Source organism: Vigna umbellata, chromosome 4 (assembly GCF_029865625.1).
Source record: "Vigna umbellata cultivar VRB3 chromosome 4, Vumbellata_1.0, whole genome shotgun sequence".
Taxonomy (NCBI): Eukaryota; Viridiplantae; Streptophyta; class Magnoliopsida; order Fabales; family Fabaceae; genus Vigna; species Vigna umbellata.
In genome coordinates this window covers 12,887,220-12,913,861 of record NC_142168.1, presented here as the reverse complement: position 1 = coordinate 12,913,861, position 26,642 = coordinate 12,887,220, and the positions used below count along the sequence as shown (strand labels likewise).

At 34.0% G+C, this 26,642-nt stretch overlaps 4 protein-coding genes across 5 annotated transcripts; all 4 read left to right on the top strand.

Annotated features, from left to right (window-relative positions):
* The first annotated feature begins 370 nt into the window (after positions 1–370).
* On the top strand, positions 371–4,107 carry ACR9 (ACT domain-containing protein). Its single transcript, XM_047307847.2, has 6 exons — positions 371–646; positions 1,118–1,336; positions 1,431–1,536; positions 2,645–2,993; positions 3,310–3,594; positions 3,698–4,107. Exons 1-6 carry the CDS (start codon positions 493–495, stop codon positions 3,842–3,844), a joined length of 1,260 nt encoding a protein of 419 aa, XP_047163803.1. The 5' UTR covers positions 371–492; the 3' UTR covers positions 3,845–4,107.
* A 156-nt stretch (positions 4,108–4,263) lies between these two features.
* LOC124833376 (enoyl-CoA delta isomerase 1, peroxisomal-like) lies at positions 4,264–5,291 on the top strand. The gene has a single exon (XM_047307848.2). The coding sequence runs from the start codon at positions 4,459–4,461 to the stop codon at positions 5,155–5,157; it is 699 nt and encodes a 232-aa protein (XP_047163804.1). The 5' UTR covers positions 4,264–4,458; the 3' UTR covers positions 5,158–5,291.
* Positions 5,292–10,204: 4,913 nt separating this feature from the next.
* On the top strand, positions 10,205–13,324 carry LOC124833380 (subtilisin-like protease SBT1.1). 2 transcript variants are annotated; one of them, XM_047307857.2, is made up of 2 exons: positions 10,205–10,326; positions 10,799–13,324. In XM_047307857.2, the coding sequence occupies exon 2, from the start codon at positions 10,804–10,806 to the stop codon at positions 13,111–13,113; it is 2,310 nt and encodes a 769-aa protein (XP_047163813.1). In that variant the 5' UTR covers positions 10,205–10,326; positions 10,799–10,803; the 3' UTR covers positions 13,114–13,324. The 2 variants fall into 2 exon arrangements, with proteins under 2 accessions (XP_047163813.1, XP_087970198.1); XM_088114072.1 differs by lacking the exon at positions 10,205–10,326 and having other exon boundaries at positions 10,528–12,645; positions 12,736–13,324.
* Positions 13,325–18,236: 4,912 nt separating this feature from the next.
* Positions 18,237–26,175, top strand: LOC124843230 (phospholipase D gamma 1-like). The gene is made up of 10 exons (XM_047319923.2): positions 18,237–20,277; positions 20,992–21,105; positions 21,665–21,859; positions 22,245–22,493; positions 22,578–22,646; positions 22,761–22,908; positions 23,582–23,730; positions 24,402–24,581; positions 24,966–25,163; positions 25,679–26,175. The coding sequence occupies exons 1-10, from the start codon at positions 18,571–18,573 to the stop codon at positions 25,970–25,972; spliced, it is 3,303 nt and encodes a 1,100-aa protein (XP_047175879.1). The 5' UTR covers positions 18,237–18,570; the 3' UTR covers positions 25,973–26,175.
* Positions 26,176–26,642: the final 467 nt, after the last annotated feature.

The following is a 26,642-nucleotide window of genomic DNA, read 5'->3' as shown; positions in this document are numbered from 1 at the left end:
TAACTCTTTCCTAAAGTAGTTTTGAAAATTTTGACTGAAACATAAACAAACTTTATCTATATAGAAATACATATTCGAAAATGTATTTTAACTAGTACTTTCAATTACTCTTTCTTAGAATAGAAAACATATTTTATAAATGTCATTCCTAAAATTAAATGAAATTAATTACTTTTTTAATTAATGTAAAATTTATTTAGTTCTGTTTATATTTGAAGCTTGAGGAAATAAGTAAAAAAAAAATCAAGATGATTTTAATAAGGAATTAAAGTTGATCCATTTTTCATATTTGAAATAATTCTGAAAATTGCAAAAAATAAGATTCACTGCATCCTTAGAAGCACATATATACTCACGTTATCTTAGTGCAATTCAGTCTTCCACAATCCACTGGTTTCATTCACAGTTCCGTTTGTTCCTCAGCCACCATTTTGGGCTCCGGCAATGCTTTTCACGGTGGCCGTCGTCACCTAAACCCACCACTTCACAGTCATGGGGATACCATGGGACGATGTCGTTGTGATCCAGCAAGGGAAGGACCTCAGTGAGCCCTGCATCGTCACCGTCAATTGCCCCGACAAGGCTGGTCTCGGCTGTGATCTTTGCAGAATCATCCTCGAGTTTGGTCTCCGCATTACCCGCGCCGGTACCTCGCTTTTTTCAACTGGGTTTCTTCTTTCTGCAACAAATCTCAAACCTTTAAACGTTTTACTTTTATGTGACTTTTCTCTCGGAAATTCTGCTTCTTCCACGACTCTTTCTGCAAATAACAACCATTTAATACGGACACGTAGATCAACAAATACAGAGTTATTTCAAATGTAATCAGTTTTTAAATCATGAGTTTTGTTCTGCAAAAGAAGAAAATACGGATACTTGTAGCTCTTACAAAAAAGTTATCAACCATTTGTATAGTTTGACATTGAGTTTGTTTATTCATGGTACAGTTTAATTAGTATTTTCGAGTTTCGAGATTTACTGTTATAATTCTGCAGAGATACTCGAAGTAACAATAGCTACCTTTTGCATTATTTGATGTTGGGTTTTTTCATAGTTTTGGAGGTATGGTTTGTTGTTGTTGTGGCTGTTTTATTATGTTAATTGGATGGAGATGCAGATATTTCCACGGATGGAAGGTGGTGCTACATCGTGTTTTGGGTTGTTCCACATCCAGCATCGGTCAAAGTTGACTGGGAGAGTTTGAAGACTCGCCTCCTTTCGGCTTGCCCTTCATGTTTGTTTTCTTATCACTTCAATCAACTCTCCACGAGTCCTTCACCGCCTCCGATTTATCTGTTGAAGGTTTGGTGTGTAGATCAAAAAGGGTTGCTATATGGTGACTAGTTTCTGTTTTGTTCTCTCCTTTGGTTGGTTACCACACAGGGTGTGCAGTTTTTGACACTTTTTTTTTCTTCTCTGTATCATTTTAGATATTAATGAAATCCTGTGCAACCTTGAACTAATTATTCAGAGAGTCAAAGCGATGCCAACCCCAGATGGCAGGGTGTTAGACATGTTCTTTATCACAGATGGGATGTGAGTATGAGATTCTTGTTTGTATTCTGCATCTACTGAGTGCTCTGGTTTACACCATTCAATTTTTTTAGAAACTTCTATATAACATATGTCTGTGAAAGTGGTAAGTCAAACAAAAGCTCACCTGGGAGATTGGTGTTTGATTCTGGTGGAAAGTCACTTTAGTTGTGGTCATTACTAACCCACCTTAGTTGAGGTATCTTGAGGGATTGCTTTAATTGCAGCATCAAGGTGGTAGTTTAATTCCTCATCAACCAGAGATATATGGCTTGAATAGAATTTATAAACCTTGAAAAGTGGTCATCTTAAATAGCCTATTTCTAATAGATTCATATGTGAAGGACAGTGAAATTGGTGTCAGAACTGGGGTATTATTCCTATCCTATTGCTTCTGAATTGCAACAATACGTGTGGCTTCTAAAGATCACCATGCTTTGCTTGTTTGGACAAAAAATTAGACAAATTTATTTTTATCTTATCACTATTTGCAATTCCATTGGGTATGTGATAATGAAGTTTATGAGAACTGGAGTGGATACAGAATGAATTGAGGAGAGGACTGTTATTTGCAACCTAGGATTGAATCACGTGTATTAAGATCTTTAACACGATGTTGATGGAATAAATATCATAGTTTAAACTCGAAAAAATTATCTTTTGACATCCAATTTTTCATAAATAATCATTTGATGGCTTCACTTTAATATTATACACAAGTGAGTTAACAAACAAACCAATAAAAAAATATTATTTAAAATTTTAATTTGTTGTATAATAGTTGTATATGATAGATTGGCTGTCGAACTATCGTAGCTCTTTAAACTATCCTGTTCAATCTTTGACAATCGAACATTGCAGCAGTTGGAACTATGGGTACTAAATTGAATTTTTTTTAAAACTTACAGGGGACCCAAGATGAACAGAGAAAAAAAAAAGGAGACAAATTTGTTTTATGGTTTCTTCCATTTCTTCTACTCTTTCATAATTATTATATGCAGAATCTGGATGGAAAATATACCAGTTAGACGTTCGTGCTCGTACTTTTATAGGTAGTTTGTAGCTTATGATGATTATGTGACATTTTGTACTCTTTTAATAATAAAAACAGGGAATTGCTTCACACGAAAAAGAGACAAGATTATGTGTGTGAATCTCTAAAGGACGCTTTAGGAGAGAGGTGTATCTCCAGTGAACTTCAATTGGCTGGGCCTGAATATGGACACCTGCAGGGGTTTTCTTCTCTTCCACCAGCTTTTGCTGAAGAATTATTTAGTTCTGAGCTGCTGGACAAGGTGTCTTTGCACCCTCTTAGCCAAGATATGAAAACACTGAAAACACCTACTGTTACTGTAGATAATTCACTGAGCCCAGTTCATACACTACTTCAGATACAGTGTGTTGACCAGAAGGGTCTGTGTTATGACATTATGAGGATTTCTAAGGACTCTGATATTAAGGTATTGTCTCCTGAATAATTATATATGCATGCAAACGGCCTTCTTCTTCTCCCTAGTGAACCATTATACATGAAACTGAATCAAAGGAAGTCACCTGAGCTGAGATTAAACGAATTGAAAAATGGTGTTCAAGTCTTGCTATACTTGCTACAGTTTGGACTTGATTATTGCCATTTTTAATCCATTGATCTTATTCTGCTAAATCATTCTAAGATTCATTATTCGTATACAATTTCTGACTACAAGTTTTGTTATATAAATTTTTCACTGGTCGTTTACATATTTCTCACTGGTCGTTTACATATTTCTCAACCAGGTTGCTTTTGGTCGATTTTCATCAAGCGTGGAAGGCTTTCGAAACATTGACTTATTTGTTCAGCAAAATGATGGGAAAAAGATCATAGATCCTGATAGTCAGAAAACCTTATGTTCATGCTTAAAAGAAGAGATGCTTCATCCTTTGAGGGTGATCATAGCGAGCCGGGGTCCAGACACAGAACTTCTGGTTGCTAATCCTGTGGAGCTGTCTGGAAAGGGAAGGCCCCGCGTATTCTATGATGTTACATTGGCTTTGAAAGCTTTGGGAGTTTGCATTTTCTCTGTAAGTTTTTATGTTACAAAACTTAGTTATTGTGACAACTTCCGATGTTCTCTGAAGAAATCCAGAATGGAAACAGTTTCACTTTTTCCTGCAATGCTTGCAGGCTGAAGTTGTAAGACATTCAACGCAAGAACGCCAATGGGAAGTGTATAGATTTTTGTTGGAGGAAAACCGTAACTTCCCATTGACCAGAAGCCAAACAAGAAGTCAGATTGTGGACAAAGTAAGAAGGACATTGATGGGCTGGTAATTTGGCTCAGTACAAAAGAAAAACACTTTTGGTGTGGTGTGCGTTTTTGAATCCCTCTTTGTTAAATCACAACTTGCTTTCTTTCAATATGGTTTTGGTAGCAGGTGCGTAATCAACAACAATCATGTAATTTAGCATTGTAGACAATCTTATGTTTCTTTTCTTTGGCTTTAGTGATACATTTTCTGTATATTGGTTTTATCATTTTGTAAAATCATATGCTTTGAATTAACTACCGAGGAACTAGATTTCCTTCTCTGGAAGCTTGAATATTTCACAAGGCCAATTTTAGTAGAGGGTAGATCTTTCCCACATCATACACATTGTTATACGATTTCAAATATAAAATAATAGAAAGAAGCGCTAACACGGTGAAGTGCATTTTCTCCTTTCACACTGTATTAAATATTTTGTTCTTTCAGTGATGATCAAACTATGTTATTTTATTCAAATGAGTTGGAAAGAAGGTAATCAAAGCGAAAAAGAACTGTGTTTAGAGAATTTAATACCTTTGTATATGAGTATTTAATGTCGAATTTTCCAAAACTACCGGTAATTGGAATAACTAGAGAGAAACATCATTCTTCATTCATCCCATTCCAATCCAAACAAAGATGTGCACTTTGGAGAAGAGAGGCAACATTTTCATCCTAACCCTCACCGGTGAGGGCGAGCACCGTCTCAACCCGACTCTCCTCGAGTCCATCCTATCCTCCCTCCGCCGCGTCCGCCAAGAAGCCACCGGTTCCTCCGCCCTCATCACCACCGCGCACGGCAAATTCTTCTCTAACGGCTACGACCTCGCGTGGGCCCAGTCCTCTGGAGAGCGCATGATCCTAATGGACTCCCTCCTCCGCTCCGTCGTCAACGATCTCCTCACACTACCCATGCCGACCATCGCCGCCGTCACCGGTCATGCCTCCGCCGCCGGCTTCACCCTCGCCCTCGCCCACGACTACCTCCTCATGCGCAGCGACAGGGGATTCCTCTACATGAGCGAGCTCGACATCAGCCTCGTCCTTCCCGTCTGGTTCCACGTTCTCCTCGAAGCCAAGGTCGCCACGCCCGCGGCTCGGCGCCACGTCGTCATGACTGCGGCTAAGCTCAAAGCCGAGGATGCGCTTCGGCTCGGTGTCATCGACTCCGCTCACTCTAGCGCCGATGAGACCGTTGAGGCTGCGCTCAACTTAGCCGCTAGTTTGGTCAAGAGAGGGTGGGATGGACACGTGTACGCTCAGAATCGGATGGTTTTTCTGCGTCGCGTGATCCAGGCCGTTGAAGACACCTCCCAGACTTCTACTTCGCGGCTTTAGATGTTATGCTATACATTAGACTTTAAATCTCATCGACCTCAATGGAATAAAATACACAAATGTATTCTGAATTAGTTTATTTGGAATAAAAAATAATTGAACGTGAAATAATTGCCTATTTATTTAATTTTATATGATCATAGTTACTTAAAAGGTGTGGAATGCTAGATAATCTCGATTTAGAAGACTATATTATGAGGTCCTGAGCCTTTTTCAATTCACATATTAATTTTTATAAGAGTTCTATACTTTAAATTAAAGTGGTTCTTATTCTTAACATTGGGTTACTTTGCTAAACTATTTCATTTAGATTATAGATAAATTTGGTATGTAAAGTCATAATAAAATTGTTTCATTTGTGTTGAGTGAAATAACTTTTTTTTTATAATTTTTAACTTATTTCAATGCGTTATTCATATCATAATTTAAAATAATTATCAAATAAAGTTTATACTTTCATATCTTACTTCTCAAAATAAATATGTTATTGATATATTAAATAAAGTTTATATTTTGTCCACTCTTTTTTTCTTTGTGAAATTATTGATGTGTTTTTTACAGATTTTTAACTACCGAAATTATTTTACATTAAAACCTATTAAGTAGTTAGGAGTATAATTATTCTTTTGTAGATAGGAATTCAATTATTTTAGTATTCAAATATAGAATCTATGGATAGATAAATTAGTTAAGTAAAATTTATTTTGTAAGAGTTATATCTCTTTAAAAGTTATCATTTTTTTTATATATTTCTTTTAAGATTCCAATCAATCTACTTATGTGTTTGAAAATCAAAGTATATCATAGGAATTTTGACATAAAGTATTACATTCACAATCAATCCACTTTTTTTTACTAAGTTTATTTTTACTTTTTCTCTTTGGTTAAATTTTAGAAATTTTGTATATTTGTGATAAAAATTCTTATATATAACTCAAAGGAGTTTAAAATGAATCTTTGTTTTCTCAAGTTTTATAAAAATTGAGAAAACTAACACAACTTGTTGAGTGAGTATATATTCAAAGGTAACTCATTGAATGAAAATACATATTAATGAGTTTGAAGTTTTTAAAACTCCCAAAATTATTTCTTTGAGTAAACTCGTATACTTGTAGAACGAAAGAAAAATATTTTATATAAGAATCAACTAATCAAAATTTTGAGATGAAAATGTATTGATATTAAATAGAATTAATAAATATCCATAATCTATTATTATCTAAGATACGTGTCATAATCTATTGAATTCTATTGAGATTTAGTATAATAATTTTAAAAGAAGGAATATTTTAGGAAATGATTTTATGATGTATACTAAATGAGGATTGTTTGAGAATATTATTTTGACTATTAGCAAACCTACTTTTTAACATTTTGGTTAATTTTTCAATTTTCAACAAACTCGGTACCTAATTTTCCGAAACCCAAAACATTACGAATCACTTTGTTTTTTTTCTTACAAATTTAATAATCTATTTAATAGGCAGAGTCACTCGGAAACAAATTTAAGAATTTGATGTTTTATTTTTTTTCAGTTTCTTTTTGTTCTTGTCTAATGTTATTTGAAGAAGAGAGAGAAAAGCGAAAAAGACAGGACAGGTAAACTAAAACATAGAAATAGCGAGATACCCGAAACTTGTTTTTGTGTCTGTAAATAATTCGACAACAGTTTTAATTGAAGCTGAACGTGAATTTGAATTATTGTGAGAACATATTTGTTGATGGACCATACACCATTCATTGACGCATCACCAACAAACCTATCCCTCTATCACCCAAAACCATTTATTGGACTTTTGTTCTTACAAACCTATTGTTATGTTCTTACAAACCTATTGTTAGAAAATTAGGGATTGGAAGTCCGATTTCACTTAAAGATAAAGTTAATTTATAGTTTTAAAGATAAAGTCGATTCATAGTTTGTAGGTGGATGTAAACTTTATTTTATAAGTCGGTTTTGTAGAGTTGAGTTAGACTTAAAATCTACTTCTAAAATAGTATCATAACTATGATTAGAGTCTATCTTAATGATATTTAAAGTCTACTTCTAATACCTAGGCTAAATTATTAATCAATTTTTGTTTTAATTTCACAATAATTCATTTTTTAAAGGTTTACCCTTGCATGTGAGACAAGTTATTTATCATGCAAATGACACAAAAATTAAAAAGAAATGATACAAAACATATTAAATTTTTCTTTTGCGAAATGAATGGATGATAGATTTGAATAGACGAAGAAAACAATTTGAAGAGAAATTTTTGAAAATTCCTCATTGATGAAATGAGTGTGATAAATTAAAAAATATTTTAATTGATAAAAATACATGATTATCAATTTATTCTTTTGTAAAACTTTGATATAAATTTAATTTTAAGTAGTTAAAATTATATTAAAATGAAATTGATATTATTATTAATAAAAAATTAAAATTATAAAGATAAGATTAAAATTTATAAAATTGATTTGTAAAAATAAATTTCAAATACATTTTTTAATAATAATTTGTATATTATAATTTAAATTATTGTCCATATAGTTAAAATAAAAAATTATTTAGTTAAAATTAATAGAAAATATCATTTTAAATAATTATTGAATTAAAAATTATTAATTAATTAATTTTGTCATTATTAAATATAAATTGACACGCATGGGCCAGTCTTATGAAGAATCTCAACTGTGCATATGGGCTGTTGCAGAAAAATAAAAAAACGAAAACCAAGGACATGATAGTAATAATGAGATTATTTTTTATACATGTTTTGTGACCGATTTTATCTTTACCAGCATAAAATATCTTTTTCTTAAATTTTCTAACTGTTTTCTATAATTTTTTTGAGAATATATTTTTCATAAATTTAATACATTTTTCATTTTAATAATAATTAAAAAATAATCTTTACTTTTTTATTATCATAAGATAAAAGGGTCACATTCACTAGTTAAAATTACAAGAATACTATTAAAATAATAAATAAATATTATTAATAAAAACTATTATTTTTTTTCATTTATTTATATTTTTATCTTCTTTATTTTTCTCTTTTCTTCCTTCTCATTCCATTTAATCTAAATAATGTTACTTTCCACCATCTTTTTCATTTTTTTTTCTTTTCTATTCTTCAAAGTGTTGTTTGGTGAATTAATGTGGAGAGATCTCAGTGGTGAAAATATGCAGTTCAACCTTCACATGATCCAACTGCACGTATTTAACGTTTCTCGTACCCCATACCATGATAATTAAAGTTTCTGCGATGCCCTCTTCTACACGTACATGATCATTTACATTTAATGTGTCTCCATTTCAATGCTACAGTTGTTCTTAATCATGAACTCCAACATGTTCAGATAAACAAAAGGAAAAAAAGAGGTAAAAGGGTGTCTTAAATTGTACTCAAAGTACAAAACCACACAATGATCACTAAATAGAACAAGCATAATGGTTTGATATCAGAGAATTCTTGAATGCATCTTGCACAGCACTTGTGGTCTGAAACTGGTGGTCCCTTAACAGCAATGAGCCTTTCATAGCTGAAATGTACTACTCAGAAAACATTGGCAGAGTAATATGTATCATGAACACTCTGTGGAATCTGCAATAGCATGAACTTGTGCATAGTATCTGTGACATTTGCAGCAGTATGAATGAACACTAGCCGTGACATTGGCAATAATGTGAATTCGGGTGTGACACCAACAATAATTATGAAACCAGCTTTGAAAAGAAATGTGAACATGTTAACCAAAACCTTCAATTCATTACTGGTCTCACCTTAACAGGATCTATAGCCTCAAACCAAACTACCACGTGATTCGACCAACTTCGAATAAATGAGCAGGGTCGTCTTATGAAATCCCTTGATCTGTTACGTATCTGTGCTGCAACAATGAATGTTCATGAAATCCCTTCTTATGTTCATATTGGTCTATGGTTTTAGGTGTGCATTTATGAGTATTATAAGCCAAAAGATAAGATGATTAATGACTTTATTGCTGTTATTGTATAGTTTCTCATAACCACATGAAACATTAACCAACTGAGGCAGTGAATCAAAATGAGTAACAAACAGTAAGTAGAGATGACCAAACATGAAGCATTCTGAATGTCAGACATCATATCACAAGCAAAACATATTTCCAAAAAAGAGGTTAGTGTTAGAGATATCATGTTGACTAGAAAAATAAGTTGAAACTGATTTTGTAAAATTGAATTGAGTTTAAAATTCACTTTTTAATATGATATTATAACCGTTTAAAAAATTTATTATAGTTAGATTTAATGTTTGTCGGACCTGTTGTGTCATCCTTTGTCGTATTGGAATCAAACTATCTATAAATATCTAGTTCCATACTCAACATATATAAGCTTCATCAGGTTAGACTTAAAGTTTACTCCTTTAGCAAGATTTATTAATTGTTAGGCTTACCGTGTAATCGGTCATCGATAAATATCCTTAATATATAGTTAAAACTCAAAATGTAATCTTGAGATAACTTGCAAAAAAAAATTTCATGACTCATAATGTTGTGTGATCCATGTGTTTACAAATGCCATAAATAAGACACAAATTCTGAAAAGGCAAAAGTGTAGCAAAGGAAGAACCGAAAGCAGGTTATATAAAGTGATACAAACTGAAAAAGTTATTTCTATATTTGATAACCAACACCTCTTGTACATGGGTGCTCTTATATGTGGTTGACTTGCATCAACTACATACTAAAAATACTTCAGAAAAAAGAAAAAGTGAGTACTTAGTTTCATGCATGTTAGGCCATAGTGAAAAAGATAAAAAACTAAATATTTTCTTTGATCTTACTTACTTTCATTTATGTTGCTGTTAGATATTTCTGTATGTCAGTCTCTTTTATTATGAGACTTTGTCACGCTGAGTTTAATTCCTTTTATGTTTATTTTATCATTTGTATACGATTTAGCCATACTTATTCTATCTTTTTTATATACATATTTTTAAAATTTGTATTAACATATCCATACCCAAATCATGGAAAAATTCTGTATCTGATACTCATAACCCGGTACTGCATGAAACGTGTCAATGGCATATAGTTAGATCTGTTTTTGCCCCTCCATTTCTATATATATCTTTGGATTGATGCATCTCATTCAGAGTCTGCATTGTTGAAGTGGAAGAAAAGTAAGGAAAGGTGAACTCTTTTCTGTAGTTGCTATGAGCATATACATAAAGTTAAAACTTAAACTTCTACTCATTTTACTGCTGATTCAATATTTGATGTCAAAACTTTATATCAGCATTTCATATTGCATTAGCTTTTTTCGTGATCTTGTATTAAGCCCAGCACAGGTACAGTCTACACAACAGACCCTTACTTCAATCTTTGTGATTTCTATCTCACTGCATTGTATAGTTTGCATACATAAATAGGAAAAACTTACTTTCAGTTATCTAGATTCCTAAAGTACACAATATTTTAATTTCAGAGGTTTGTGGCTAGAAACTGTGTCTCTTAGGAAGAAAAATGTAACAGAAAGAAGTAGTGAAGAAAACTATAATCCATAGAAGCTTGGAAATAGTGTAACATTGTTTCATGTTTTAATTTTTCTTGAATTGAAGATTAGCAGCCATGAAGTGTCAATCCCTTTCTTCATTTTTTGCAGGCATCATGATCTTTAGAACACTTGTCCTAGTTCTGGCTTTTATGGTGGCAAATTCAACAGCTCTTGCGGATCAACAGACATATATAGTTCACATTGACAAGACTAAGATCAGAGCCTCAATTCATTCTCAAGACAGCTCAAAGCCATGGTTTGAATCCATTATTGATTCTATTTCTGAAGCTTCAATGCAAGAAGACGGAGAAGAAGAGATTTTAGCCCCTCAACTCCTTTATGCCTATGAAACCAGCATGTTTGGTTTTGCTGCCCGTCTTTCCAAGAAACACCTCAAATACTTGAACCAAGTTGAGGGTTTCCTCTCAGCCATACCTGATGAACTATCAACACTCCACACAACGTACAGCCCACAGTTTCTTGGCCTAAGGAATAGAAGAGAACTTTGGACTGCTTCTAACTTGGCCAATGATGTGATCATTGGAGTTCTTGATTCAGGAATATGGCCTGAACACACCAGTTTCCGAGACTCAGGTTTGTCCCCAGTGCCTTCTCATTGGAAAGGTGTTTGTGAGAAAGGCACTAAGTTCTCTTCCTCGAATTGCAACAAGAAGCTTATTGGTGCGAGAGCCTATTTCAAGGGGTATGAAAAATTTTTTGGGAAAAAAATCAATGAAACAGTGGATTACCTTTCTCCAAGAGATTCCCAGGGGCATGGAACACACACTGCCTCAACTGCAGCAGGTGATATGGTGAAAAATGCCAACTTTCTTGGCCAGGGTAGAGGTACAGCAACTGGAATGAGGTATACTTCTAGAATTGCAGTTTATAAAGTATGCTGGTCTTCTGGTTGTACTAATTCTGATGTATTAGCTGCTATGGACCAAGCAGTTTCTGATGGGGTTGATGTGTTGTCACTCTCTTTAGGGAGTATTCCCAAACCTTTTTACAGTGATAGTATTGCCATAGCTTCATTTGGGGCAACCCAGAAAGGGGTTTTGGTTGCTTGCTCCGCAGGCAATTCAGGCCCTTTTCCATCAACGGTTGGAAATGGTGCTCCGTGGATCATGACAGTTGCTGCTAGCTCCACCGACCGAACCTTTCCAACAAAAGTAAAGCTTGGGAATGGACAAATTTTCAAAGGGTCATCCTTATATCAAGGTAAGAAAACAACCCAATTGCCCCTTGTGTATGGCAAATCAGCAGGTTCAACCAAGGAAGCGCAGTATTGCACTGGAGGCTCCCTTGATCCAAAGCTTGTGCATGGGAAAATAGTTGCTTGTGAAAGAGGAATAAATGGTAGAACTGAGAAAGGAGAGGAAGTGAAAATGGCAGGTGGGTCTGGAATGATTCTTCTCAACAATGAATATCAAGGAGAAGAGCTTTTTGCTGACCCTCATATTCTGCCAGCCACATCCTTGGGGGCTTCTGCAAGCAAGATTGTCAGAAGCTATAGTGAATCTATTAAAAAACCAACAGCTTCAATTTCCTTTATGGGGACGAAGTTCAGGGACCCTGCACCAGTGATGGCAGCATTTTCTTCAAGAGGACCAAGTTTAGTGGGATCAGATGTGATTAAGCCTGATGTGACTGCACCTGGTGTGAACATTTTGGCTGCTTGGCCACCCAAAATCAGCCCAAGCTTTCTCAAGAGTGACAAAAGAAAAGTATCATTCAACATACTTTCAGGTACTTCAATGTCTTGTCCTCATGTCAGTGGCATAGCAGCACTGCTCAAGTCTTTGCACAAAGATTGGTCCCCTGCAGCCATTAAATCTGCTCTCATGACTACTGCATACACATTGAACAACAAAGGAGCTCCAATTTCAGACATGGCTTCTAATGACTCACCATTGGCTACTCCCTTTGTATTTGGTTCAGGCCATGTTAACCCTGTAAGTGCTTCTGATCCAGGGTTAGTGTATGATATCAGCACCAAAGACTACTTCAATTATCTTTGTAACATAAACTATACTTCTTCCCAGATTGCTTTATTATCAAGAAGTAACTTTGTATGTTCTAGAAAAGCATTTCTACAAGCTGGTGACTTGAACTACCCTTCATTTGCTGTTCTATTTGGCAGAAGTGCCTTTAATGCTAGTGTGACATACAGAAGGGTTGTCACAAATGTTGGAAAATCCCAAAGTTCTTATGCAGTTAAAGTGGAACAACCGAATGGAGTTTCAGTTAGTGTTGAACCAAGGAAATTGAAGTTTGAAAAACTGGGTCAGAAATTAAGCTATAATGTGACATTTTTGGCAACTGGAGGAGGTAAAGTTGGTGGTAGCTCATCATTTGGGTCACTGATTTGGGTATCTGACAGATATAAAGTTAGAAGTCCTATAGCAATAACCTGGCTATAGTGAAAATCTTTGGCTTAATAAACAGAGTTTATTGGTAACTTATTACATTCTTGGTGTAAGTTCTATCATATTGGGAAATTTACGTTGCTTCTTGCTAATTGTTTTGAATATTGTTTTAGTATATGCATTTATGCCTTTTATAATCATCAATTTTTAATAGGCTCTGTATTCTCTTATGCCTGTTCTTGTATGAAAACTTCTTCAAGCTCGTTTCCTACATTGTTGAGGTTGAGAATAGATGAATAATAATATATATATATATATATATATATATATATATATAGAGAGAGAGAGAGAGAGAGAGAGAGAGAGAGAGAGAGAAAGAGAGAGAGAGAGTGAGAGAGAGATATAATAAGAATACCTTTTTTTCTTCTTTATTATTATATATGTAACATAATAATAGTTTTGAGATTCAAAATATGGAAACTTTAATATAGCAAAATATTATTAGGGAAAATACATGCGTTATACGTCTGTGTTGACTTTTTTTTAATAATAATAATTTTTTTTATAACTTTATTGTAAGAATAGATATTTTTTATTTAGTTTTGTAAGTAATTTTATAATTAAAGATAGTTAAATATAAAACAAATGAGAAAATTTTAAATTAAAAAAAATTATTTATGAGTAAAATTAATAAAATAATTATTTTAGTTAAAAAAATATTCATAAAATAAATGTGGATACCAAAAGAAAAAATCTCTTTGTATATAAGTATAAATTATACATATTGAATTCATTAAAAAAAACTATTTTTGTTATTAAATACATCCAATTGATTTTCTAATATTTTTTATCAATTCGTCTCAAAAACACTCTGTAACTCGTACATATATACTTTTGCAATTTAGAAAAAAAAAAAATAAAGTTATAGTTTATGTATTGAATAGACAGCATTATTGGTAATTAAAATTTGTCTAATTAGTGCTAAAAATAATTTAACAAAAACGCGTGATTTATATTTTAAGTTATACGGACCCTAATGTTATAAATAAGCTCCAAACCTTACTTACAACTATAAATTGAATTAAACTAATAGTTTATTAATAAAAATACAAATTAAAGTTAATCAAATAATATATTAATACACAGTAATAATTGTTCCAGAGTAAAACACTAATTATATGAGCAGAAAATTAATTGATATATATATATATATATATATTTTGGATTTAAAGTTCCTTCATTATCTGAAAAACTTGCATCACTCTTCAAAGCCACTCTCTTTCCTGTCCTTTCTTTTCTGCCTTCTCTCTTCCATTCCTCTTTAATGAGTTGTTGGATTTCCGATCAGGAGGTGTCCAGACGTCCATGGCGTAGAGGGCTCCATAACTGACCGATCAGTTTCTTTGTTATAGTCGGGTAAGCTGTTTTCCCTTTTCTCCGCATGTTCTTGAGCTGGATCATGTGATTTCTACTAGTTGCATGTAGCTAGTAGCGTTACTCCTATACTTTATGTCAAACTCTAGCTCTAGGAGCTGTTTCTATCACCAATTTGATGGTTTGTAGGATTTGGTTGAGTTCATTGCTGTGTGAGGTATTGTTGGGACATTCCGGTGAACTGTGTTGTGTGACCTCTGAGGTAAGGGGAGCTGGAATGTTTCTTTAAATTGGTTGCATGAGGTGTATGTATACAGAATTCTGAATTGATGTACTGTTTGGAGTTGTATTTTACGTTTTTTAGTATATTGTGTGGTATGTGTTGAAATGTGAAATATGTGAACTATGCTGTGATGTTATGAACTAAGTGGATGAGTTTAATTTACTGTAATTGATTAGGTTGGGAGTGATTTGGGGTGTGAAATTTGTTACAACATTGTTTAGATAGAAAGCATAGTGAATTGGTAGTGTTTTAAGTTATTTTGGAAGAAGTGAGATAGTGAATTTGAGAGTTAGGAGTTTGGGGCTCTTGTAGTCTGTTGGGACAATATAGGGAGGTTATTTGTGACTTGTTAGAATCATCAAACTGGTCAAAAATAGGTGCAAAGTAGTAGAATTGGATTTGGGTCCCTAAGTTGTGGAAATTGGTGTTTTAGAGTTGAATTTGAGTCTTAATAACTCTAGATTTGTACTAAGGAGGGTTGGGATCATCTAGGTAAGTTTAATTAAGTATAAAACACGAATTAGGGGTGTTAGAAGTTGGGAAAATGACTAGAAATGGTAAAGGGTGTGTGAGTTGCATAATTATGCAGAATTTGCGTTCTGCAGATTATGCAGACTCGCTGAGCGAATTATTTCGCACAGCCAGTCACCCTGGCGAGATGCTCTTTGTCAGGGCATTTGCACAGCGAATTGTTGCGATGTGCGAGTGGCTAGAGAGGGTTGCTCTCTGTTTGGTGATTCACATAGTGAATATGGGCGTTGTGCGAATGGTGGTTGCCTGGGAAAATGCTAGTTTAATTCGAATAGCGAATTTGGGGCGCTATGCGAGAGTTTAGGGTATGATAATGTGTAGCAAAATTTTTAGTTTAGCTGAGTGCACAAACTTGGTGCGCTGAGCGAATGTACTTTAGCTTAGCGCACAGTCTTGGTGCACTGAGCGAATGTGAGTGAGCAAAGCCCACTGTTTCTGTTATTCGCACAGCGAGTTTGGTGCGCTGAGCGACTTGCCCAGAACCTGTTTTTATTCTTTTTATTCCTGTTTTCTGATAACCTTGAACTATGTTTTGATTATTATAATGGTGTAGAAGCATCTATGATAGTGTATGATCAATGAGGTTATATGTTTGGATTCAATGTGGTAATATTATGGTATTTGGTTGTTCATGTCTTGAGTTAAATTTCAAAGTGACAGTATGGTTGATGACATAATTTCATGGATCTCAAAAGGAGGTTACATGGTGGTGCCCTATGTTATGGATGTAATTCCATGAACCTCACAGAGAGGTTACATGGTGGTGCCTTATGTTGTGATCCACAGTGAATTCTCTTGTTGAGATTCAAGTATGTTTAGAATGAATGCAGGAGCTCAGTCTTAGGGGTTATCCTGAAACTCCAATGGTCTTTCATTCTCAAGTAAAGAAGATTGATCCATGTGGTGAGGAGTAGTAGGAGGTCCTAGTCTTGGGTGCTTCCAGTATGACCCAAGGTGAGTGATAACAGACTAACCTCGTGAGTGTGGTAAGGTGAAACCCATTGGCAATGACTTTGCAAAGCAGTAGAAGCCACCACGAGTGCACGACCCGCCATAGCTCGACAATCATTCTAAGTCCGGACGAGTCAAGTTTAAAGTATAACATATTATGATGTGTGATCCAGTTTACTTGAATTAAACATGTATGTTGTGTATTATTGTAATAGTATGATATTTGTATATCTAGCTCACCCTTGCTTCTGTGTTTGTCTGTCTGTGTATTGTTTTCTCTTTTGCGATGATTACCTTAATGGTGTGAGCTTAGGGATGCAATCTTTTGAGTTGACTAAACGACAAGTTAGATGAGAAGTTTGAAGTGTAGGTTATGCTTTTGGTCCTTCAGATGAAGAATTTTATTCTTCGCAAATCTATAGTTTGTTGTATTATTATCTATGTAATGTTCATTTTAGTAGTTTCATATTACTGGATGTTACATATATAACCTAACATATATTAATATTTGTTTGAAGCTCTCTAAAAATGCTTTATTTATTTACCAAAATAATGTTTTTGTTAATGTACACACTTAAAACGCGTTTTAGAAAGAAAAAAAACTATATTGTTGGAAATCACAATCATGAATAATAAAAATCATAAATTAGTAAAAAATATTGCTAAATGCATTTGTATAAAACCGGATAGAGATGATGGTGTGATCTCTCGTGGCTCATCTGGATCCATGATTAAAATTTATATTAGAATAATCAGAAGATTAATATTAAGATTAATACACTCTAAATATTTCAAAACTAGATATAACCTAGTATCGATTCATTTGAGTAAAAGTTTATTAAAACGATATAAAATGGATACTATTTATGAGATAGAACAGTTTATTTATTTATTACCATTATTATATTCACACATTTTTCTTTAAAATATCTTTATAATTTATTAGCATGTTAAATGATTTCATAGAGATAATATGGTATTTTCAGCTTAAACTTTTGATATCAACTCAAGAAAGTTAGATTGTCAAGTTCCTTTCTTCAAAAATTTGTCAAAATTCATTGTCAAGGAAACATGATTCCTCGAAAATTTTTAAAATATTAATCAAACATGAGAAATAGTTTGTATTCATGTCCAAATTTAAAAGATTTTTTCATAAGTATTTCTTAAACATGATATATATGAAAAAAATCCTACTACCACATTTAGTAGTTTTGTATTACTTAGTAATCAAAGGTTAAAACAATATATATCTATTTCTTTTACTTTTTTTAGAGTTGTTTTTCTAAACGTAATAATATATAGATTCTAAACAAGACAATATTTTTCTTTTACTTTTTTAGAGATGTTTTTCCAAAAACAAAAATGTAATAATATATAGATTCTAAATAAGACAATATTTTACGTATATGATGATTAACTCTAACCATATTAATTAATACACTTGATATCAAAACATTAATTAATAGTTAACAATTTTATAACAATCTAAGTGATTCATAATTCAATCCAATACTATTAATCTATTCATACAAACTTGTATTTTAGTTCATATTAAAACAAAATAAACAATATTTCATATATTATGTTTGATTTTAATATATCACTTGATTAATCATAATTTCAAAACAAACAATATTTCAACAATATTATATTTAATTTTAATGATATCACTTGACAAAATACCATACCATTAGTAATAAACAACTTTATAAAAATCCTAATGGTACATAGTTGAATCCACAATCATTAAACTATTAATACAAACTTGAATTATAGTTCATAAAATATTAAAATGAAAGAAAAACACCGTTTATTACTAAAGCAAGTTGTTGTTTTTCTAATCCCACAAGTCCCGTTGTTGTTGTTCATTGTCGTGTTAAACAAAGTTTAAAATTTCTTCTCAGGTGTGTAAGACCATGGTAACATCCAATCAAAATTGCCCAGGTAGAAAGACGACATTTTTATCTTGGAAAACTGAAAAAAACGTAATAGCAGGTAGGTATATTGAATAACGTGCCCTGCTAGCATTCCACGTGGACTTTCATTCCCTGAATGTTTCTTCTTCGACTTCTTCTTCGACTTCTTCTTCGTCGTGTGTCCACAAAGTAAAAAGGTTCTCTCTTTCAGCTGGGTTTATTCGTTTCATCCAATACCCTCCAAAATTTTCATCACCTACAGTCTCATCCTTCGATCACAGCAATTCACCTTTCTCCCTTTTTAAATCTCTATCTGCTGTATCGATTCAAATTCAATTGCCTCATTTCTTGTTTGATTGGCTCCAATTTGATTTTTTGCTGTCTTCTTACATTACCCTTTTGTGTTGAGAATCAAATTGGGATTTTAGCTACAGCAAGAGTGATAATTTCTGTGTGATGGATAACTATGGATCATCTTCTCCATACCGGTATCCAAGCCCATACGGGTACCCTCCCAACCCTCATCAACCATACCCTCCTCCTCCAGTTTCAGCTCCTGATCCATATGCACAAGCTCCTTATCCTTCATATCCTTACCTTTCTTCACATTCCTTCAACTATTCTCACCATGGACCTCCTAGACCTTCCTCACATTCTGGCCATTTTGAGTATTCTTATCCTCCTAACGCCATGGATTTTTCTCACCCTCCTCCAACATCTTATGCTCCTCCTCCCACTTATCCTTATCCCTACCATGTGCCTCCACCAAATCATGGCTCTCCCAGGCCTCCCCTTTTTCACCAGCCCAGTTACCAATATGGTTCACCTCAATACTATTATCCACCAAAGGAGGCCTATTCGCCGCCTCCTGATATCCATTCCGGCACCAATAGCTTCTCTAGTCCTTATTGGCCGGATAATACAAGCACTGCTGAAGGAGGTAAAGTGTCACAAAGTAGTGACAATTCCATTTCCACGCATTCTCAGGGTTCTTCTTACCCAGCTTTGGATGATCTTATGAGCAATGTTAGGTTGTCTGATGGCAAACCAACTGCTCCTGCATCACCTCCTGCGCCTGCAGGGCATCCGCTTATGCATTCCATTTCAGTTCCTAAGTTGCAACAGAAGAAGGAGGAGTTTTATGGATATTCTAATAACTCCTTCTCTGGGTGGGGATCCTCCTATCCCACTCGGATGAATTCTTCTAGCCCTTCAGATTTTTCTGGCTCATTTAATGAATCAGTGTATGGTGAACGTTTGCAGATTGTTCCAGTGCAGAATAAAGGGTCCTTGAGAGTTTTGCTCCTCCATGGAAATTTAGATATATGGGTCCATGAAGCCAAGAATCTTCCAAATATGGATATGTTTCACAAAACTTTAGGTGATGTGTTTGGTAAATTGCCTGGTGGTGTGAGCAATAAAATTGAAGGAACTATGAATAAGAAGATTACCAGTGATCCTTATGTATCGATTTTAGTATCCAATGCTGTAATTGGGAGGACTTATGTCATTAGCAACTCTGAAAACCCTGTTTGGTGGCAACATTTCTATGTTCCTGTTGCACATCATGCTGCAGAAGTACACTTTCTTGTTAAAGACAGTGATGTCGTGGGTTCACAGCTCATTGGCATTGTGGCAATTCCAGTGGAGCGAATATACTCAGGAGAAACAGTTGAAGGATTTTTCCCTATCCTGAATAGTAATGGGAAGCCATGTAAGCAAGATGCTGTCCTGAAGCTATCCATTCAGTACATTCCTATGGAGAAACTGAGCATTTATCACAAAGGAGTTGGAGCAGGGCCTGAATACGTGGGGGTTCCTGGAACATATTTTCCTTTGAGGAAAGGTGGAACTGTTTCTCTGTATCAAGATGCTCATGTTCCAGATGGAAGCCTCCCTAATGTGTTGCTTGACAGTGGGATGTACTATGCGCATGGAAAGTGTTGGCAAGATATCTTTGACGCCATAAGTCAAGCTCGGCGTTTGATTTATATTACAGGTTGGTCAGTGTGGCACAAAGTAAGGTTGATTAGGAATGCTGCTGGTTATTCTCCAGATTATACCTTAGGTGATCTTCTGAGGTCAAAGTCACAGGAAGGAGTAAGAGTGCTTCTGCTTATCTGGGATGATCCTACATCAAGAAACATTTTAGGTTATAAAACAGTAAGTAAAACAACCTTTTCTGTTACATATCTCTGCTTTGCCATGCTTCGACTGGCTTGTAGGATTTTATTAGCAATTGTCTTCACACATGCATATTCTTGCTTTGTGTTGTTGTCTGGATAAACCTTTTATATTTTTATGGACTTTGCAACTTTGAATTGAAGAAATGAAAAGAATTAGATTTTGGCAATGAACTGTTGTTCCAGAGAGAGTCATATACTACTTGTTGGGCAAGTGAGCAGCAAAGGGGGGATACTGATTCCTTAACCCATTTTTCTTGTTTACTAGTTTCATAACTATTAATAGAGTTGTTTAACCTTCCGTTGGTTGATGGTGGCCTTAAATAAATCAGAGTTGAATATTTGTAGAACTTGTATACATTTGGACTTGGGACATTTTATACCTTGGGTTGTCTTGTTGTGTAACTAGGATCCTGTGCCTAAAATCTGTCTTGAGAGTTGCACTAAACTCGATAGTTGACCGGGCAATGCTCTTGACTAGCATAGATGGTAATATAAGTAAATCAAGTGACCCAACAATCCATTCTCTCATCCTCTTCCTTAATACTTTTTCATGTGTGACAACAGATGTTTACTTTATTTCAGTTAAGATAAAGATTACTGTCCGAATATTTATTTTATCAATAATGAATATATTATTTCTGATTTTCCCTTTAAGCTTTAGTTTTGAGATACTCATGGACTTTATGTTTAGGATGGTGTCATGGCAACTCATGATGAGGAAACTCGACGATTTTTCAAGCACTCTTCAGTGCAAGTGCTTCTTTGTCCTCGCAGTGGTAAACGACATAGCTGGATCAAGCAAAAGGTTTGGTTTTGACAACTACTTTTCTAATTGAAATTTTTTTTTATTAGTTTATGCTCAAATGTCTACGGATAGTGCTGGAGTATTGTTTCTGTTTGATCTTATTCTTTTGGACGTTGCAACTTTGGGACTTAAACAAAAATATTATGATTTACTGCTCATAATGTGATCAAATTTGGTAGATTCCTGAGTTATACAGTGTCACAATTGTGAATGTGATGATTGGACTGGATTTAATATGCCGAGTCTGCAAGTCTACTATCTGCATACTTGTTGATGATAAATTAGTCAAATGCATTAACTTATTGACTACCGCTCAGGTGCTAGATATTGTGCTCTATTTTATCCATCAATTAGTCAGCACATACAACAATTGGAACCCCATAAAGTGCTCCATGTTCAGTGAGAAATGAAACTAAAAACTTCATGGGTCATACCTTTGGACATCATTTGATTTTGAAGCCGTTATATATGCTTTCTGTTTTGTTGGATCTCTTGGTATGTTATCACAACTACAATTTTGGTTTCAAATTTCAGCATTGAATTTTTGTCTTTTTATTAGGAAGTTGGAACGATATATACACATCATCAGAAAACTGTTATTGTGGATGCTGATGCTGGAAGTAATAGAAGAAAAGTGATAGCATTTGTTGGTGGACTTGATTTGTGTGACGGGCGATATGATACTCCCCACCACCCTATTTTTAGAACATTGAATACAGATCATAAGGATGACTACCACAACCCCACTTTCACGGTAATCTCTATTTCAGATTCCATTGTTGACCAATGAAAATTAGCTACTGTTTTCTATCATTTTCTTGATATGATATGCAAAGAATGAATCAAAGCAGCTGCAAAAAAAGATTTTCCATTTTTTTATAAGAAAGATAATTTTTTCATCACTACATGCTGTGTATAGTGCAGCTCCCATTGATATACCGTTATTTATATTCAAGTACCCTAATTGCACAACTGGAATTTATCAATAAAAGCCACAGTTTTTGGAGGAAATGTTCAGCAGTATATTTATATCATGGTGGAATTTGTAGCTAGAAATCTGCTAGGTGCAATTTCTAACTATTATTATTTGAAATACGGAGACCAATTAATTTTTATAACAAGAGTAAATTTCATGACAGGGTAATGTTGGTGGTTGTCCTCGGGAGCCATGGCATGATTTGCATTCTAAAATTGATGGTCCAGCGGCTTATGATGTTTTAACTAACTTTGAGGAGCGCTGGTTAAAAGCTTCAAAACCTCACGGGATTAAAAAGTTGACTACTTCATACGATGATGCTTTGCTAAGGTTGGAAAGAATTCCAGATTTTATTGGCATCAATGATGCTCCAAGTGTTGGTGAAGATGATCCTGAAGTTTGGCATGTTCAGGTAATTAATTATCTAATAATGCTAAGCAATTATTTTCTAGGTTGCTCTAAAATGAAATTATTGATTGTTTACTTTGGAATGTAGATATTTCGTTCAATTGATTCAAATTCGGTTAAGGGATTTCCGAAGGATCCAAAAAATGCAACAAGCAAGGTGAATGAGAAGCCTTGTTTTCAATATTTCTTTTTTAGACTTGGTATACCCATCAAACTTTGATAAACTTGTGCTATATGTACTGTGGAATTAATGCTTTTTGTATTTTGCCAGAATCTAGTATGTGGAAAGAATGTGCTGATTGACATGAGCATACATACAGCATATATTAAGGCCATTCGTGCTGCACAACATTACATTTATATAGAGAATCAATATTTTATCGGCTCTTCATACAATTGGAGTCAACATAAAGACCTTGGTATGGAACTCCTCTATGAGTAATTGTTGCTTATAACTAAATCCAACACTATTCTGGAAATTATGTAGAACATAAAAAAACACAGTTTATCAACTTTGAGGTGGATAAATCATCCTGAACCAGAATCAACCTCGGAGAATTAATCTTTAACTAATTTAATCGAATAGACTATGCATTATGTAATAGAAAAACAATCTTTCAGGTGTGCAGCATGTCACTTGGATTATACAGCAAAGGCTCTAAAAGTAGCACTAGTATATTACAACTACTATATCCTATTATGTTGACTTGGACATTTTCAACTGCTGTTTGTTTTACTAATTTCAAGTTGAAGGGGGAAAATGTATATTTCTGAATGACCATTCTGTACATTGGCTTGATAGATTATAGGCTTATGATTCGTTTCGTAAGGTAGGAGTGAGTTACGATAACAGATAGAAATGGCCCTGATGAAATAAAAATAAACAGCTAAATGTTCAATTTGAGCATTGTTTTAGGCTTTACAGAAAAAAACTCGTTGAAAAATAAATTATAGGAATGCCCATGGCAAGCCTCTATCAACTGTATCTTTTATGCGTTCTCAACCACTTATTAGATGAATAAGGATAAAACATTGTCAATGAGGTGCCACAAATTTATTTTGAAACACTTTCATATGTTATTGCTTTGGCAGGTGCTGATAACTTAATCCCAATGGAAATTGCTCTAAAGATTACTGAAAAGATAAAAGCACATGAAAGATTTGCAGTGTATATTGTTATTCCCATGTGGCCGGAAGGAGTTCCAACAGGGGCTGCAACGCAAAGGATTCTATTTTGGCAGGTATGATTCCCAAGTTTCTACTTTTGGCAAAGATTTGATTGAACTATTGAATTGGTTTTAATTTGAAATTGTTCACTTTTACATCAACTTGTATGTCTGCTCTATCACAATCGTGTTAGATAAATTTCGTAATCCATTCTTCTATTTTATGTGGTTCATGGTCGTTTTACTCAAAAAGGCTTATAATGTATTTTGTGTGAGTAACATTTTTTTAGTAAAAGGATTCCTGAAATGATTGCTTGTAATTGTGTGTTTTGTACATGCGTGAGTACTCTTATTTTAATAAAGAGATACAATAAGGAACACGATCAGTATATAATAATAAGAAATATTTGGTAAGATATTTCCCTATCAAATTATATCATATCTCCCTATTTAATTTAATCAAGTCATGTATATCTCTAATATAATCAAATCATATTTTTAAGACTCAAGTTGGAACATATATGTCATATGAGTCAAGCTTGTTACATATGCTATCAACACAAGTACCCTCGAGAGACTTAGTGAACATGTCAACCAATTGGTTGTTGGAGCTAACAAAGTCAATAATAAGGGTAAACTCCTATTGAAAACTTGTAATTGCCAAATGTTAACTGAAAAGGTTGTGACAGATGCTGATACTTGGTTATTGCATTTGTTGATATGAAATTATTTTCCTACTTTTGCAGAATAAAACAATGCAAATGATGTATGAGACCATTTACAAGGCTTTGGTTGAAGCAGGGCTTGAAGCAGCATTTTCTCCACAAGATTATTTGAACTTTTTCTGTCTTGGTAATCGAGAGGCCATCAGTATGTATGATAATGTTGGTGTGGCAGGATCTCCTCCCCCAGCAAATAGTCCTCAAGTATGTTACTAACACCCCTTTTCCCTTGTTTCACTCTTCCCAAATATATTTTTCTGCTAGCATACCACATTAATTTTATGAATGTCATTATGTGAAACAAGGATTCCATATAGATTTCTCTAGTACCAAATGTATATATTAGGGGGATAAATGCTTCCAGATAGGCGTTTAATATTTTAGCATCTAAACTGCTCTCTGACAATCAGAACATAAGAAGTTTAATATATCAGACAGTGCTCTAATGCTCTATCCAAGTTTCTTGATGATTTTTTCTCACTTTCCAGACAGGTGTTTATAATGTTTTTATTCATTTTTTAAGGGCATGCAATCTTTGTTTAGTGAATGCTCAAGTAACACTTTTGTACGTTCGGGGTCTATTTTCAGGTGGCTAGCCGAAATAGCCGACGTTTCATGATTTATGTTCACTCAAAAGGCATGATAGTTGATGATGAATATGTGATATTGGGGTCTGCAAACATTAACCAGCGCTCCATGGAAGGAACAAGGGACAGTGAAATTGCAATGGGCGCCTATCAACCTCATTATACATGGGCAAAAGCACAAACTTATCCACACGGTCAAGTAAGTTTTTTACATTTGTTAGGTTTCTAGATAGAGGAAACCAGGAAAACCATTGTAAACACCTAAACTCACTGAATAGATTTCGTATTATTGATTCTAGACAACAAGTACAACATGAATGCATCCAAGGGACAATGTTCCCTTCACACAGGATGGCAATGATCCTGTCAACAATTCTCCAGAATATCCAAAAACATCCCTGCATACAAAACCCCCCAACTATATATAGAAAGTCTCACTCAACCGAACAACCCAAGTAACAACTACTTTTTTATATGTTTCCTCCTAACATACACATTACATATCCTATCAACATATCCTATCAAGTAATGGGATTTTGCTTGATACAAATGAGATTTTGCATGCATATTCTGACTCTGGTATACTTATGTTCAAAAAGATAATGATATAATAGTATTGTTTGATTTGATTTTTCAGCAAATACATTATTGAATCCATTAACATGTAATCATGCATAACCTGAAATGAATACTTTGTGAATATCTGTTATGTAGATCCATGGATATAGGATGTCCCTTTGGGCAGAACATACAGGAACAATTGAGGACTGCTTCTTGCAACCTGAGAGTCTTGAATGTGTATCTAGGATTAGGGCAATGGGAGAAATGAACTGGAAACAATTTGCAGCAGATGAAGTAACAGAGATGAGAGGGCATTTACTGAAATACCCTGTAGAAGTTGATAGAAAGGGCAAGGTTAGATCACTTCCAGACCAAGAAGAGTTCCCTGATGTGGGAGGAAAAATAGTTGGATCTTTTCTTGCCATGAAGGAGAATCTAACCATTTGATGAATCCATTGGTTTCAGTTTTTCACATTTTGCTAGCCAATAGGATAAGATGTGTGTAAATTACAACGTGGAAACAATTTTTGAAATGTATGATAGAGGAAGAAACAAATACCATTACCAACCCAAAATCCAACTAAATAAAGACATCATACTTGTACAAAGATCAGGGAAAGATGTATGGAAAAATGTTATAGTTACTGTTATTTTTCAGGGATGTTACAACAGTACTATCTCTGTTTCACCAGTTTAAGGTCACTGCACATATAATAACTGCATCAGTAAAATATACTATTTTTTGAAACAACAAATAACCTCACTGGTTCCATAAATACATTGATTCGAATAAGAAATAGAAAATAATTTTTCCAAACCCCTTCATTAGTTGCATTTCATTTCATAATCAAAGGTTGACCAATCGATAATTACATATTATAACCATCATAAGTTCAACATGTTTAATAAAATAACGGTCACTTTGAAACTAGTTACTTTGAAACTTATAAATACATTATGATTGGACCATTCCTAATTGAAAGTTCACTTTAAAACTTATAAATACAAAGGTAAGATAAAGTGTGATTGAATCAACCCTAATTGAAAGCTTATTTTAAAACCTATAAATACAAAGGTAAGATAAAGAGATATGTGATTGTATTTATTGTGACATAAA

Bases quoted from the DNA above. Each gene is read 5' to 3' on its own strand.
- LOC124833380 (XM_047307857.2), top strand. From the start codon at position 10,804: ATGATCTTTAGAACACTTGTCCTAGTTCTGGCTTTTATGGTGGCAAAT.
- ACR9 (XM_047307847.2), top strand. From the start codon at position 493: ATGGGGATACCATGGGACGATGTCGTTGTGATCCAGCAAGGGAAGGAC. The intron at 2,994-3,309 runs GTATTGTCTCCT...TTTCTCAACCAG, and splicing joins CTAAGGACTCTGATATTAAG to GTTGCTTTTGGTCGATTTTC. The intron at 3,595-3,697 runs GTAAGTTTTTAT...CAATGCTTGCAG, and splicing joins TGGGAGTTTGCATTTTCTCT to GCTGAAGTTGTAAGACATTC.
- LOC124833376 (XM_047307848.2), top strand. From the start codon at position 4,459: ATGTGCACTTTGGAGAAGAGAGGCAACATTTTCATCCTAACCCTCACC.
- LOC124843230 (XM_047319923.2), top strand. From the start codon at position 18,571: ATGGATAACTATGGATCATCTTCTCCATACCGGTATCCAAGCCCATAC. The intron at 22,647-22,760 runs GTGAATGAGAAG...GTATTTTGCCAG, and splicing joins CAAAAAATGCAACAAGCAAG to AATCTAGTATGTGGAAAGAA. The intron at 22,909-23,581 runs GTATGGAACTCC...TTGCTTTGGCAG, and splicing joins GAGTCAACATAAAGACCTTG to GTGCTGATAACTTAATCCCA.